Source organism: Dromaius novaehollandiae, chromosome 3 (genome assembly GCF_036370855.1).
Source record: "Dromaius novaehollandiae isolate bDroNov1 chromosome 3, bDroNov1.hap1, whole genome shotgun sequence".
In the NCBI taxonomy this organism is placed as follows: domain Eukaryota; kingdom Metazoa; phylum Chordata; class Aves; order Casuariiformes; family Dromaiidae; genus Dromaius; species Dromaius novaehollandiae.
This window is the reverse complement of record NC_088100.1, coordinates 29968324-29985491: the sequence shown is the minus strand read 5'-3', so window position 1 is coordinate 29985491 and position 17168 is coordinate 29968324. Positions and strand designations below refer to the sequence as shown.

Sequence of the window (17168 nt, the reverse complement as noted above, 5' to 3'; positions counted from 1 at the left end):
ACAAGTACATTTGTATGCCCCCTCCCTCCAGGTTACTCCTCCTTCTCCTTCTCTTTCAAGGAAGAATAGTTCCTAAGAGACTTAAATGGTGGCCAGTACTCTCTCCGTATAAACAATGAAGAAGAGTAGAGAAGAGCAAGGTTCTTCCCTCAAGGCAAGGGATGTGTGGACCACACATATTAGTGAATGCAAATTAGTGGCTTATAATCTTCCTTTGTAGCTCTGGTGGTGGTATAGCCTGATGGTATAAAGATAAAAGGGAACTGTGTGACTTAGCAGCTATTACTTCCAAGTAGTTTAGGTGGGATCTTCAAGGGAAACCAGACTGCAGCCAATTTGACAAGGCAGCAATGTATTTAACAGAATGTATGTGAGATTCAGGCAACTGATGCAATAATTACCCAAATGACCCTATCACTCAGCAGTTCTCTAGGTTAGTTGGACACTCTTTCCTTGTGTGTTCAGATAGGTTCTTCTCTTGCAGACTTGTTCTTTCTGCAACTGATGGGAATGCACAAATCTTATCTTTTGTTTCTTTATGTATTGTCTTTAATGCACAACTGAGATCAAGAGTTAATCTTTCTATCAATTTAGTCATCTGTTAACTTGGTTTTGAGCATGTTAGATGATTAGGCATAAGCTGTAGCAATCTAACCAAAGAACTGAAGCTATGTGAGAAAAAAAACTCATTATGCAAACTTCATATCACATTTTAATAGGCAAAAGCAATATTCATCTTATCCGATTTTATGTATGCGTGAATTTTCTTCAAGCTTTTTCAACATCAGAGACGTTTATGCCACTAAGTTTTGGGCCTACACCTCCATCCTATTAAAATGCAAATCCATGGGTTTCTCTTCAGGAAAAAGAAGGAAAAAAAAGACAATTTACTGCCAGATTCCCCAGAATCACATTGGAAACTAGTTTTACTGATGAAACTTGTTTATGCACTTTGGAGTACATGTGGAACAAATTGTTGCTATTTTTTGACAAATACAAACTTGGTAACTAAAAGCACCCATGTGGCTAGAATGTACATTAAGGTAGTTTATTTATTAACCTATAACTATATAGTGCCACCCTGATGGATAATTAAAAAAAAATCTTTTCTCCCACACCTGTGTCTTTTTTGCAAGTTTTTACAGTATTCTGGGACAGAGATTTTTGGTTTTATTTATCACCTCTGTCACCATTATCACTAAAGTGATGTTTACATCACTTTGAATTTTGCTAACATCTTTAGTGATAGTTATTTGTATTTCCCTGCAGGACTCACGTTAAGCATTGCATCCACACCTCTGTTTTGTATCTGAGAAATCCCAGGTTAGGGTTGATTCCCTCAACCTCACTTTTGCCCCAGAGTGACCTGTTTACCTTTGTGGCTAGTTTCTGTCACACATGATGGCATGCAGTATCCTCTCTTATAGTTCTGTAGGGTGTGATTGCTGATCTGTAGGTTTATATGCAATAGACTTTCCAATGGATAGAGAAGATGTGTCCTGAGGTGTGAGCCTTGCCTGACCAGTTGGGAAGAACTGTTTCTTTCGCAATGAACTAAAAATTTCTTTATAAATAAGTGCTGGGACAGCCACTAGGAAGTTCTCCTTATTATCCTGCTATGAGAAGTTTCAACCTGGCTATATCCAATAAACATCAGCATTTCTGAAGTGAAATGGACATTAATAGTACTTTGGGAAAAGTGTGATATCTTAAAGTATTTGGTAGTAGAAGTACCTGTTCTACAAACTGCAGGAAACTGTACTGGTAGAAAGCGAGAGAATGGTCATATGAGGTTATATACATTCCCTAATCTTTCAGTTAAGGGAATGTTGAGGATATGGGTTTTGCCTGCAGGATCCTAACACAGGACTGCATAAATACCCCTACAATTTGATAGCCTCCTAATTTGACCTAAAATACAAGCTATCTAGGCATGATATTCTGTATAGCTTTTTTTAACCTAAGAAGAACAAGTCTTTGAACTAAAAAAATTCCATGTTTTAGTGGAATGAAAACTAGAATACTTAACTGCTTTATAATAAAAACATAAAGTAACAATGTCAGAAAAAATAAAGGGAAAAAAGGCCAGACACAACACACCCCATGTCCTTGCAGGTGGGTTTTTAGTCTCACTGACTTTCTGAAGTTTAGTGAACTTGCACTTCTCTGATCCTAAGTTTTCTTCTCCATCGTCTCTGAGTCCAGGTTCTCTGCTGCATTCTCCTAACATGATTTTCAGTTGTTCTGCTGAAGCTGCAATCTCCTAGTTCCCTGCCCTTATTCTTTTTCTTAAAGGAACATAATACAAACTAAAAATGGAAGCAAATAGAATGTGCAGCCCATCACGGCAGCACCCTGATGCAAGACAACTTAGGAGAACCCTAGAAGTGCTTCCCCAACGTAAGCAGATTTTTCATCACATCCAGAGTATTTGTAATTTTGTCCCTCTCCCCTACGTGTATTCCCTCTTCTTTTCTCAGTCTGTTTATATTCTGTGCAAGGTCTAACTCAGTTTGAGTTTTGGCAAGTTTTATTTCAGCTTCACACTTTTTACTGCCAACATAAATCCTTCTTTAGTGGGACTTTTCTGTTTTGTTTATTACTCCCAGTGTCCACTTTCAACTGGTGTTTGCCAGACAGTTCTGCCACTTTAATTATGGAAATTTCACACCTTCCATCTTTGATGTAACTGATTCCTTTAATTTCAGGCTTTTCCCTTTTAAAAGGGAAAATATTCATTAAAAGGGTATTTTTGTTTGTCTAGCCTTCTATTTAAATTATGGTGATTTCTGTTTGCTCCTTCCAGAGTTAATCATGGTGACTAGTATTTATACAGTGTCCTTAACATATCGTCATCCTTTATAGACTCAGTGTTTGTTTGATTAAAAATTTTATCAACTCTTATGCTGAGGAATAAAGAGACTCTATCAATATCTAAAGCATTTGGTCTCCATTTACCTGTGGTTAATTAGTCCTCAGAGTTGTGTGATTTCCAGTAAAGCTTATTTCTCTAATAACATTAGAGATCACTCTCCACATTCATATTCAGTCTTAAGATCTTCAGTTCTCATTGATCTTCTGTGCTCATGTTTCCACCTTTTGGATAGCAGTAAATTGACTTTGTTTATCTTGGCAGCTTTGACATTTCTCTCTGTACTTTGTTTCATTTCTTTTCCAAACTCCAAAGAATGTATCAGAAGCATTTTTTATACTGAAGTAAATGGAGGCCATTTCTGATCCCTGCCAAATAAGCCCTTCAATACAGTTAGCTTAATAGCTTCACTCTAAACTGAGTATCTGAATGTACCTATTGGCCACGCAGTGAAGCCTGAAAAATAGCCAAGTAACACATGTGCCAACCCGGGAAGGGCACTCTGCTCTAAAGGTAGGAGCCAACTAAGCTGTTGCAATAAAACGAAAAAGTCAGTGTTAAAAGAGGAACATGGTGATCATGTTCTTTGTGATTTTGTGATTTTTGGTGGGCTTCGTAAAAATAAGAAAGGAAGGAAGGAACTGGCAGCTGTTACGCATGTAACTAATGGAAGCACAGTTCTGATTTTGTGCTTTGTTGTCTAAATGAGATGAGAGTTTGAAATGAAAGAAGAGGAAACATTTAATAAAATGGAACTTTTGGGAACATTAGCATAGATTCATCAATTTGCTATTTTATTAATCATTAATATTATGCTTTTTGAAGGCAAAAAATAGTCTGGATGAATAACTGTTCAGTATCTGTTGGTCTCTTCTGTGGTTTAAATTTCCCTAATTGGATGTATCTCCTTAATGTATAGAATCTCATTAATCAGATGTATAGAATTAAAAGAGATTGGTGGTTAACAGAATGAATGAGTGTATGAATATAAACCTCTGTGTGTCTGTGCGCATGTAAATATATTTATATGTGAAAGTGTATTCTCTTTGGCTTCTGAAATTCCAGTAGATTGTCATTTGACATTATATCATTCCATAATCAGTGTGTGGAAAGTCTTCTACTGACACAGCAAAAATCCCCCAGGGAAGAAAACCTGAGATCATCGGGCTTCCCGTGACTTGTAGGGTTTTCACAGGAAATACCACTGTGGATGTGATCTGTCACTGTTCTCTGTCCTGGCATCCCTCATTGGTTGCTATTGGAGACAGGATACTGTTTCAGTGCGTGATAAAGATGGACCTTTGCTTTCATCTAATATTTCTGTTTCTAGTAATAATGTGCAGGAAAAAAAGCCTGTATTAATTTCATTGGTCAGATATACTTCATTGTGATGGCAGAAGCCCGAATGGCTGCAGAATATAGAAGAGGAAGGGCAGGTTCAGAGCCTTCTGAGTGCCAGGTTCCTGTACTGTTATTAATGACGTTTGTAATCTCTGTGAAGGCTAAACAGAAAACTAACCATTGTAAGCTTGGTAAGATGTTTGTTGCATGAATGTCTTCTCTTTTAGATACCTTTTAGATATTATAAAGCCTTTTAATAACCTTGAAAATTTTGTGACAGTTGGAAATTTGTTTCACCCAGAAGGCACGTACTGGAGAAAGAATACAAAAAGCTTTAGAAACTCAAGGAAGGAAAAGCAATCCTCCCTGCTATATTTGAACCAAAACACAGCCTGAGATAAGTTGAGAATAAAAATAAAGGAGATATGATTTCATACTGAGACAAACAAAACAGGTCAGCACTGAGGCTCAGACCAATGCTATGGAGGAGGAGGAGGAGGAGGAGGAGAGTGACTCTCAGTTCCAAGGTCTGGGGCGCAGGAGCAAATAAGGAGGAAGTTTAGAATCTGCGATGTTTGTTCAATTATTTTTCTACTTATATTTTAGTACTCCAGTTGTTAGAATAAGATCTGCTTTCTCCTGCAGATCACCTAGTGCTTAAAGTGTTCAAGTGAATCTGACAGTTTGGGGTACTCCAGCTTTCATGGGGCTTGTCAATTCCAAAAAAAATTTGTAAATGCTGTTGACAAGTACTTTCAGTGCCTGAAATCCAAATATGAGACCGCCAAGAGCGGATGTATGTTTTGACAAGTGCATGTACGTGAGTCAGTGTGGGGGAAGATGGAACTGAGAGCCAAACCAAAAGGAGATGTCCCAAAGAAACCAGCATCTTTCTAGCAATGAGTAGGCAGTACAGAGACAGCTCTCTGGGGAAACACATGTTGTCACATGTCTCTTAGGGCTGTGATTCTCAAACTGTGCACATTTAAGCTAAAGCAAATAGTTAGTCCAGCTGCTTACCTCATGCCTTTGCTGAAGGTTATCGTTGCCTCAGAAGAGATGGCAAAACAAACCATGGCTCCACTTATCAGTTGTGCCAAGTTAACTGCCATCAATATCGATCTATGTCAATGCGATGAATTATAAATATACTTCCTATTCTTTTACATTTGTCACAGGGGCAGTAACATCTAGCCAAAACCCAGTGCAGATGACAGTGGTTAGTATCCCCTCAGTTGTCTTACCAAGAACAGATAAAGGTTTTGAATTTTTACTCATTGGTAGAATCCTGTGTTTTGGAACACAAGAATTTGTCTCTCTTTAGTAAGAATATTAAAGGCATTTTGGCTGTGTATGGATTCATTACCTTCTTCACACATCATAGTTGAAGTTTTTATGTGATCAGTCTGCTGTAAGTACACCTATGATCACATACTTATATGTGACTAACATCTTAGTGACCTTGGAATTCTCATGTGCTCCCAAACACCTTGCTATATATGTCAGGCAGCTCTCTTTTACCATGTTTCTAGTGCTGCCATTCACCATAATACCCGTTCTGCAGCGTGCCCGATAGCTTATATGTGGTGCACTGTTAGCCTTTGGTTCTCTGAAGAGTGTTTGGGGAACAAAGGCAGTGGCTGAGAGGCATAGTGTCCCAGCTGTTACATTCCCTACCGCTTGCGTGAGAACTGCTGTATTGTTATTTAGTTACCTTGAAACCACTCTTATCTTAAAAGAGGCTGGTTCAAAAATAAAATTATGTACTTACAATATAAAAAAACCAGACAATCCAGCTGCAGGTCTTTATAAAAGATGCACATGCAGGTTATAAGAAAGCACACACTTAATCCTAAACATTTATGAAGAAATTTGTTTCTGTCTCTCCCTTCTTCAGCTGAGATTCTTAGTCTTTCTTAGCACCTGGACAAAATGAACCCTTTCTGAATACCGTATACTTAAGCTTACATTCACTAAAGGGAAACTGGTTTTGTTGGAACCTTTTAGCTTTTATAGCTATTTTTCCTTCTGAAGAGTTGTTCCAGGTAAATATAATCATTCTCCCAGAAATATATGTATTTCCTCCTTATGCAGAGTTTAGTCTGACCATCATAATATTGTTTAATTCCTTTGATACACAGATACCTGTGTTTTAGATGTCTGTATTATCTCTTAAAGTTCAGACAGGAGATGAACAACTCTTTATTTCAACCCCTCCCTCTTTTGTAGCTCAGCATCTATAATTCAGTATTAAGTATTTAATGCTGAATCTTATTATACCTATCCATCTGCACATAAGCACACATACTTGATACAAATATTTCTTGGATTAAATGTTTGTAGGTCTGAGTTGTTGGTTATTGTTTGGACAAGTAGCAGAACTACAGAAGTTAATTGGCTTGAACTGAAAAGTGGTTCAAGATGGTGGACTCCAAGCATCTCTCCTCTAATGGACTGTGATACTGTATTATACGAGTGCAGCATGATGTTTCATATATTTAACTTCAGCACCACTCTGAAATAGGGAAGTGCTCTATTTTACAGGGAGATGAACGGATTTCCTTAGTTAGTTAATAGAGTCTGTACTAGATAAGAAAAATAAGCCTGCTTTTCAAAACTCACTCTACTTGCTCTAATGATCTCGGGCCAGTAGACTTTCTAGCTTGTTGATGGGCAAGATATTGTATCCTATTAAGAGACAACTAAGAAAGATCAGTTCCAGTAGTTCAGCTTATTAAGAATTCCAATAGCAAGCACAATAAGTAGATCATGCATGTATGCTTATAAGCAGAAACACTGAAAATTAGTTTACAAAAAGGCTAGACATTAATAGCCATAAAACTGCAAGAGGTCCTTCCTTACTTCAGAATCTTTATATCACTTCTGAAATGCAACATTGCATTTGCTTAAGTGCAAGGCAAGAACAAGGTTCAAAAATAATGACCTTGACCAAGGGCGAACTTTCATAAAAATAATAAAGGAGCTTCTCAGTGTTCTTGAATCATTTTGACTTACTGTTTTTAAAGCTCCTAATTAATCCTTTGTAGCTTAATGAACCATTTTCAGCCAGAACAAAATGGCAGCACCATGGAATATTGACAGGGTGAAAGACTTAAGCCCAGACTTTAAACTGCTAATCAATTTAGATGAGAAAATAATGCAAGAGGAATGTGAATGTTGTATGGTGAGTGAGCTCCATCAGGTTCTGGGGCCAGGCAGCAAATCAGTCTGGTTCCCATTGAAAAGCAGCACAATCCAGGGAATGTTTTTACCCATACTAGTCTGGTCACAAATCCAGTGTAAGAGTACATTCTCACTTTGATCCACAGCGTAGGAGACTGAAAAGTTCATAACTTTTTGATTTCCCCTAGGAGGAGAACTACCAGGGTAGGAAGTTTTGCAACCCCTGGTCTGGGTTGCTAGGACAAATAAGAGATGAGGAGCAGAAATGGTAACCTGTACTACCCTAGGTAGCTTTTTTTTCCCCTATCTTTTTTTATGTTTTATCATTCTTGTTTAAAATAAGTCTCGTGATATGCCTTCCATATCCATGGCAGATATGATAAACACAGTTTTAGAGTCATATCAATCAAATCATTAAAAATTTCAGTAGAAGCAGTGACATGAAGGAATAATCTTGATTTAATGTTTAATTTATGTTAGGTATATCTGAAATAAAATGAGTTTTGGACATCTGGCTCAGAATCACACTTTCCATGTAAAATCATCCATCATATTGCCATATCATATAAGATTAATTGATGATATCATAATACATAAGTAAAATTTTGATGTTACCCTTAGGTTTAGCTGTAGTGTTGCATCTTATGCCAAGTATTGTTCAGTATGTAGGAGAGATTTGAGTTCCTCTGTGTTTTAACGTCTTTATTTTATACACAATAAAGTAGGTAATTTTACTGTTATACCTTCCCATTTTTCTTCCTGTTCTAGCACTTACCTAGTACAGGCATCAGAAGCTGAAACATTAGCTTTTTCTTTCATTACTTTTGTTTTCAGAACCAATAGCACCTTTTTGTTAGTAAATTAACAACATTTATTTTATATGTCATTAAATTAATAAAATTTGTTTTATGCTGTATTATCTAACAGTAAACATGTATGTGGATTAAAACTGGAACCGACTTGGAAAAGTATAAAAATGTACATACTAGAAAGTGAAGTAATGAATAGCATAGGCTTGTTAAAAAAAAAAAAATCCCATGTCTGTTTGAGCAGTACTTCTCAAAGGAAGGCCTACTTCTCTCTGTCTAGGTGTCATACAAATTAAGCAGAGTGACATTGCCCATTTTACCTAAACTACCAGAGTTAGAAAGAGTAAAATTTACTTCTTCTGCCTGTGGTTTATTAGTTGCTGTTAAACAAAATAATAGTAATCAGAAAGAACAAAAGTGTTAACATTTTTGGTCAAAGCACTGTCTGAGTGACTCATGTTGATTTTTAACAAATCCTGGGAAACTTGGTAGCTTGAGGAGATGTGAAGAAAATACATCCTACCAGTAGCATGTTGTCTTGAAAGCAGAAAAATTTCAGGGCTCATTAAATGGCCTGCATAGACAGAATATGTTCCTGTTGCATTAAGCAGCGTCTGTTTGCCCACTGATTAGAAGAAGCTAAATGGTAGCCTGTATACTTATATTTTGTATTGTATTTAATTCAGTAGCTAACCCAGGAGCATGGGTCATAGAATGACATTTCTAAAGTATGAATTTTTCTCTTTTGGGGGGAAGAAAGCTCCACAAGGAATTAGACTTTTTGGAAAGGAGATTATTTCTGTTTCTCTGGTTGTTCTTTTAGTGCTCTGTAGGTGACACTGAAGTTCAGCTGCAGTAGGTTTAGAGCAGATTAAAATTCAGCTGCAGTAGGTTTAGAGCAGATTAAAATTCAGAAGGGTAGTCGAATTTGTTATTGTTTGGCAAATCTAAAGAAAGTATTGAGTTGAGAAACAGAACTTGCTTAATTTGAAAGTTCATTAAGACCGCTTCATGCTATTCTAATCAGTAACAAGGATCAAAACTACAGCAGAGAAACTGTTATCTTAAGGTTGATTTTTGTCTTGGAGTTATGTCTTTGTTTTCAAACTGTTTGTTGAATTGCTAGTAAATATAAATAAAAATATTATTAGAGTATTCAAAAATGTGTAACTGGGCCATTTTGTTTACGCTTAAAATATTGCATTCTGACAAATCTCTCAATCGCTTGCCAAGAGTTCTGCAAATCAGACTCCAAAATTAGACATATTTCCAGGAATCATGAAGATGTGAAAGATTATCTAATGAAGAGTGTTTCTTGGTGCATTGTAATATCTGTAGTGAGAATTTTTTAAATGTATAAAATTTAGCCTGGGGGGAGACAAATGAGGACAGATTATACTATGTTTTGTTTTGAATAAATTATATTTTTATTGTAGAAAGCTCTGATTATAGACCAAAATCTCATTATGTTATTTATGAATCTGTAGTGAAAAGACAGTATTCAAGCTCTTTTCAGTAGGGACCATATTCTAGATTAATACTACCTAATAACAGGTTTAATTTGGGCTAGTCAGGAAGGGATGTTAATAAATGGTTTGGCATATATGTGTGAACTTTCCTTACCAGGTAAGTATCTGTACTCATTTTTGTCAAGTATAAAGGGCACTTAAAGAGCATGGTTACTATATGTCAAATATATCTGCCTAGTTTCTGAATAGTGAATTGTATTAAATTAAATTTCTGGTGTTGCTATGACCCTGACATTTTCAGGCAATTTAAGTATTATCGTTTGTCAGCATACTAATGTATTTTTGTAAATGGAAGGGATCCCAAATGCATATGCAGTCTACGCTTTAATAATCTAATCTGCTAATCACAAACTAGTATCTATTCTCAAACATAGTAGAATAAAAGATGCTTGCTTTTTTATTTGTATCAACAGCGCTCATTCCTAAATTTGCTTAAATAGCTAGTTATTTAGCTGAGCACTCTAAAGGGAGGTGATTGTTTGACCAAAGTGTTTGTGATGTAGTTATGATTACAGCACAAAGAAGAGGCTTCTAAGTATTTTGGTATTACTTTAGCACAAAGCATTACATTTAAAATATACAGATAACAGTGTAAGAGAAATTATTGGAACCCCAATTGGTAAGTTTGCTTTGGGGGGGAAGGAAATCAAAGGAAATACAAGAAATCAAATTAAAGTATTCACTGATAACAGGGCTTGGGAGAATATGCAGATAAATGTTTGTTCCTGTTCATTTGCTGTTCAGTGTGCAATATGGATCATAGGTTGCCATGGTGAATTTTTGCCATATTAACTTAATAGTCTTGAATGAACTTAACTGGAAAAGCTAAAAGCAGTTGATGTAAGTGCTGACACTGTATTGTATTTGATCTTTGTTCTTCTTGGTTCCTTTTGTTTTTTGTTTATCTGTTTGTTTTACAATCCCAAGAATGAGGGCTTTGCTTGAAAACTTCTACAGGGGTGAGACTGGAACAATCATAACTAAGAGTTAGTAAAACATTACAAAAGGTTAGGGGAGAGAAGAGTGCTAAAAAGATGGCTTACATAGGCAATGTTACAACATCATTCAATATTTCAGGGTTTTGAGGCAATTTATGGGTTTTGTATCATTCCCATCTCAGAAGTAACATTAAGTGTGTAACTGTTTCTTTGTTTATATTGAACTTATAACGGACCCTGGATCCTGTTAGTTTGGATATTATTTACTAATTATAAAAGGCAGAGAAAAGGAAAAATGAGCTCCTCTTATAAAAAGTAAAGTGTGAAATTTAATAGGGCAATACATAGCTGCAGATTACCAGGTGTGATTTTCATGATAATGGCAGCAAAAGCAGACTGCCTAGTATCCCGCTTGGCAGTCCATCACACTGATTTCCTTGCCAAAGTGAATGGGAAAGGAGGGAGAGAGAGAGAAAGATAGAGGGATAGGTAGAGACTCTGTTGCCTATAATGCATATCAATTGTCTGTGTCAGTCATCACGGTGTATCAAATATGTATCTGACTTATGGCCCTGAGTGAGGGTCTTGTCTGTCATGGAAGCTGCAATGGCATGTTACAAAACATGGTGGCGACACAGGGAGCTCATCTTCCCGATTCCAGCACCTAACGTTAGCTGCGTCTGAAGACCACCTTAAACAGTTTCATGGCTTTACAGAGAATTGTCACATTGTAGTAGTGTATCTGTTTTAACGTCTTAACTGTCCTTAAGCTTTGCTGCAAAAGAAATAAACAGTGAACTGTTGGTGAACTTCTGTGAACCGTTACTGTGTGCTGGAAGGCCTGTTCGTTCTGTTGCTGTTGCGCTGCCTGCTGCTGTGTGTTATGTTTCAGGGTGCTTGAGCAGTGCAAAGGGAAGCAATTTACCCTGCCTCAGCTGTGTCGTACCTGTGTATGCTGGGCGGGAGAGGTCTCTCCTTTCCTCAGAGAGCTGAGAGAAGCTTTTGGAACCAGCCTCGAAGCCTGGAGGCGCCTCTCAGCCGTCTCGTAGAGGTGGTGGTAAAAAGGGAATTTTCCTTGGAACCCAGAGGCGCTGTGTGCATCCTGAACACGCAGTATTGCTAGAGTCACTGAACTAAAAAGCAGGACTAGAGGAGAGGACCCTCCCTGCAATGACAGAGGAGAGAGGTGGGAGGCTTATCTATTTAATCTACCTCACCCAGCATGTCAGAAATCTCTCTATTTGAATGATTGCCGTGCTCCAATTTACTATTTAGTGTTCTAGTAAAGCCTGGTGTTACTTTCAGTCTTTTAAAATCTCTTTTTGCTTTAAAGAAAAGGGCAGGTGGCTTTATCTCAAGGTTCTGGACAGAGCAAGATCCCATCACAATATGAAATGTGTTTTTAGTGACTGGTAGGGAAGAAGGTGGATATACAGATGAGAGGCCATCATTCTGTTTATGGCCTTTAATAATAAGAAAGGAGATAAGGAAGATTCTTTTGGAAAATTCTCTTTACCTAAATAATGTTCAAATTCTATAAAGCTAGACACAGACATAGGATTTTAGAAGACAAAAATCTGTACTGGATCAGCAGTTTTAAGGTCAGGGTCTTCATGATCCAAAAGTACCATCTTTCTGTTTAATGGCTTTTCATAAATTAATCTTCCAGTAATTTCGCTGTTTTTTGACCCCATGTACACTTTTAGCATCCACAGCATTCTGTGGCAGAGTTCCACCGTTTAATTTTAAATTGTATGAAAAGTGCCTCTGTTTGCTTGCTTTCATCCTCCCACTGATTTATGTCATTTCATGCCCTTTTGATCCTGTATTGTGAGAAACTGTGACAACTCTTTCTTTATTTACTGTCTACATACTACTCTCTTCTTCACCACCCCTTTGTGGTGTTTTTTTCCAGCGTAAAAATTCCTAGTCACTATTCAGAAACCATCTCAAACCCATCCTCATGCTTATACACCTTAGAGTTTTTGCATATTGTGAAATTCTACAATGTCTCTTCTCAGCTACATCTTGTTTTTAATACCCTGAATAACTTACCAACAAACTCTGAGCCACCTGTGAATGTGCTGAAGAGCAGAGACTCTAATGTAGATTGCTTGGGGACTTTCTAAGAGCTTTCCGTGTTGAGAAAGCTCACTATTTATTCCCATTTTTTGCTGCTTCTATTTTAACCGGCTCTTTATTTATTGAAGCGCTTTCCTTCTTATCGCATGGCAACTGAGTTAGTTTAGAATACTTTAGCATGGAAACTTGCTGAAAGCCATTCAGAAATCAAAGACTGTAACTGCCAAGGTATCCTTTTTCACATGCTCAGTGTTGCTGCTGTGAATTATGACTTTCCTTAAAAAAAGCTGTCTCAACTATTCCCCAATACATTATGTTCATCTATGTATCTATTGATTATTCTTTAATGATTTTTTTACTGATTTGTGTCAAATGGAACTTGGACTTACTGGTTCATAGTGTGATCTTGCATCCTCTCCCTCTTTCCCAAATCATAAAAAACAAAACCAAAAACACCCACACCATCCATTCCTGTGATTTGGATGCAGTTTGAAGTGATGACCACATAAATAGTTAAGTAATTTCCTTTCAAACTTTTGGGCAAGCACTATTTGGTCTTTGGATTTTGCTACTCTTTGTTTTACACATTTATTCTAAAAGCTGTTCTAGTGATATTTCAGTTTTAGGCAGATCTCTGATGTGTCCCTCCTAAACAGGGGTTTGTGACACCTTGGGGTGTGGGAACCTCCAGAGCTCATCAATGTGAAATTTTGATTTGGAGAGTTCATTTATATTTCCTGCTATAGCCTTATCCTTTTGAACACTCTTTTTGATCAGCTGTTAGCCCAACAGTCCTTCTGGCAGGCTTCCTGTTCCTGTTTTGTTTTGAAAAGAATTTAATACTGGTCATTATGCTTTTAGCAAATTGTTCTTTGAAATCTTTTTTATTTTCTTCATCTGGCCTGCTTTATTGGGTTTTTACCTGCCAACATTTATATTATTTTCATATATTATTTTCTGTTTTCCTTCGTTTGGATATGACACCAACTTTTAAAGAATGTCTCCTTAGCCATTGTAAACTTTTTTGCCTTGCTATTTAAACATGGCAGTCTTCTTTGGGTTCCAAAGTCTTTTTTCTTCTGATAGTTTATTTACATTTTCTGTGAACCCCTAATATGTTGTTTTAACTATTCATCTGCTTGTGGTTTACCCTTTTGGATGTTCATTTGAATTTGCTTTAAAAAAAGGTCTCTTCATTTTTATGTAGTGCTCCTGTATGAAAAGATGACCGCACTTAGTTTTTTTTGTTTCTGCAGGTATCTAAACCTAGCTACTTCATGGTCACTGTTATGAACATAACATCCTCTGCAGTGTTAAGGATCCATCAAAGATTTGCTTCTTCTCTTATGGGTTCATGACCAGCAGTCATTTAGGTGCCTCATTTACCTATTACAGGAGTAACTGAAGTCTTCCACTGTTACTGTGGGTTTCTGCCTGGATAGTCTTGCAAGTGCCCAGTAGAATGTGTCAATGACTTTTATCATCATGGTTGGAGAACAGTCCTAGCAGTAATTTTTTCCTATTTTAGCATGAAATTTAAGTTCACAGACATGAAATTTTCTATGTAAACTGTGGCGCCTCATCTGTAATGTGGCCCCAAGAACAGGTATACACCATTTGGTGTGATCAGGAGCAGTGGTCCCAGTGAACCCAGTGTGGTGCTCCGGTGCATGAAGTTTGCAACATGTTGGGTGATTTGGTTATACATTGTAACACCTTCCAGCACATAGTGTCACTATTATTTGTTTAGATGGATGATACGCAGAACAGTTTATTGTTCGCTGCTTACTCCATGCCTAGTGTGATTCCTGTTCTTAGTTGGTCCTTAGGCGGCTTTGGAAAATGATTAATGGTACTAACTATCTTTTAAGCAGGGGAATAGTAATAGTAATTTTAAACGTAGACTTTCCAAAGCTTTTTCCTTTGCCTTTCCCTATGTCCTATGTTCATCTGTAACAATTAAATAGCTGATTAAACTTAGACAAGTCTACTTTTTTTGCTGGGGTGTCACTGTACCTGTGGGGCTGTCTGTATGTCAAAAACAATGAGTTTATTTTAAAAAGTTAGCACTTCTATTTTTTTCTGTAATTTATTTTTACAGTCACAGTTATTTTATAGAATTTCACTATGGAAAAAATTGGAAACCAGGAGGGATCTTCAGAATTGGGTCTGAAGTGCATTACAAATCTTTGGCAGAAATCTTTTTAAAACTAAATTACTAGGATAACAAGCATAAGAATTGTGTGCATTTTTCCTCTTTTTAGATGCCTGGACCTGCCTACAATTTCACTGGCTGTGTCGAAGTCATAGAAATCAATAATGTGGGACCTTTCAACTTCTCTAATGCTGTGGGCAGAAATAATGTCGACAATTGCAGGTAAACTGCCCTCTGTGCCTTTTCAAATCAGAAGAAACTGTTTGTGTTGATTTTTCTTTCTTCCTAAAATAGGGTGACCATTCTAGATAATTTCAACAATGTTTAGGGAAAAACTGATTATACAGATGGGTATTTTGCTTTCTTTTATACTTTTCAAGCCTTTTCTTTATGGAAGATGCTTTTTTGCAGCATAGTTCAATTAAGCTTGACAGCTTATTTAGAGTGGTTTTCACTCACTGACTGGTGAAACGTAGTATACTAAACAAGACAATCTTAAGATAAAATATAGGAATGGGCAGGGTGAGGTGCTGTTTGTATTTCTATTCATGCTTTTGAGATTTTCATTAATCTTGTAAAAAGTGCTAGAGACTTGCTGCTGCATATAGTATATATACTTGTGAAAACTACTGGAAAACACTACTTCTGAATATAAAAAACCCACTCGATTTCGCTTTTGTATATTCACATTGCTATTGGTCATGCACTAATTGAAATAAAAGGCTATACACTGATAGATTGGGATTCTATTCTGGTACATAACTTGTTTAAGCCATAAAGTGGAAAAGAAAAGAAGGTGGAAGTGATTTGTATTTGTGGATCATGGAGTCTTTCAGAAGAAGAGAATGTGATTTTAGTCATATTATATATGTTCTCTACCCCTGGAGAATGTTTCATAAGCCTCTTTATACATGACTTTAATTTTTTCCCTAAGATTTACAGAATAGCTTAATTAATGTTTCTGTTCTCAACTAAACTATTTTAGGAATCTAATGGTAATTAACTAGAGCATTAAGTGAATATTCGTAAGAACTGGACTCTGCTCACTTGTGCCCCTGGTGCCTTTATGAACTAGTACATATCATACTCAAATTTATGAAAGGAGTGTAAACATTAAACTTGGTAGCCAGTGAACCAGCTGCCTCAAGTCCTAGGCATGTAAACTTTTGCCCATAAAACTTACCCTGAACATAAATTTCTGCTTTCCTGCACAGAACCATCTTTAGATGACCGTCTCAATGTCTTCTTGCCTCGATGTGACTAAGTTAATCTTTGCACCATTTGAGTTCCCTCAGGCATTTTGTTTGGTAGGTGTCCTCCAAGTGAGTTTAACAAACACTTGTGGATGTAAATCCTGCACAAAATACAGAAATCTGGCCTCTTTTGTGATAAACCCCAGCTAAGAGAGAAGAGATGGCTCCACTCTTGCCTGTCACAGTGTTTTTTCCTAGCCATCCAATGGTGGTCCTCTCAAAAATGAGGGCATGCGCTCTGTGGAACTCTGCCTATGTGCACAATGGAAATTCATGGAAATGAGAGCAAGTGAGCAGGCTACTCTGTCCTGTAATGCCAGAATTAATTTAGGAAAAAAGATTGTGACTTCAAGGAGTACTTACACATTAGAAATTAATTAATCACTGGAAAAAAATCATGAATCATCTCAGATGTCTCCTTGAGTTACTGGATTAGGAAGTCATTCTCCATTTTGGATAGGCATTACATCTTTGATGTCCCAAATCCTAGGCAAGATGAAGCTCTATTTTTTAAATAACTGGATAAAAGAGGGATTGCTTTGAAACCAGGACTGTTACCATCTTCTGTGCTTTCTTTCATTCTGCAATATAATCTTTTCTCTGAGGTAGGTGTCTATGTCCTTAGGCTTTATCACGCCACTCCCTCATCAGTGTTTCCTGTTGGCTAGTTTATGTAACCTACGAGAACCATAAGACCAATGAGATCTGCTTCATCCGATCTGTGTTTGCTACTGTAGATGGGAAGGAGAAAGCTTTGAGGCAAACATTGACTTAGTTCCTTTTTAAACTTAAATTTTCTTTAGAATGCTACATTATCTGTTATAATCTATAGAATTTTATGCCAAGATTTATGGCATTTTGTATTGATTTTGATATTTCCCTTCAATTTGAATCAATTAGCAATTTAATCAATTAGAAATATGGTTGATGCTGTATAATATTGACAATAAAGATTGCTTAACGTAGAGTTAGAATGCAGTGATTACACTCTAGAGGCTGTTTCTTG

At 36.8% G+C, this 17168-nt stretch overlaps 1 protein-coding gene across 1 annotated transcript in view; it reads left to right on the top strand.

The window, feature by feature from the left end:
- The window catches only part of EYS (eyes shut homolog), a 909330-nt gene that overhangs the window by 649652 nt on the left and 242510 nt on the right, over positions 1 to 17168 (top strand). The window contains exon 35 of the mRNA XM_064508633.1: positions 15019 to 15131. Within this exon, the coding sequence (XP_064364703.1) occupies positions 15019 to 15131 (113 nt within the window). The remainder of the gene's footprint in view (positions 1 to 15018; positions 15132 to 17168) is intronic.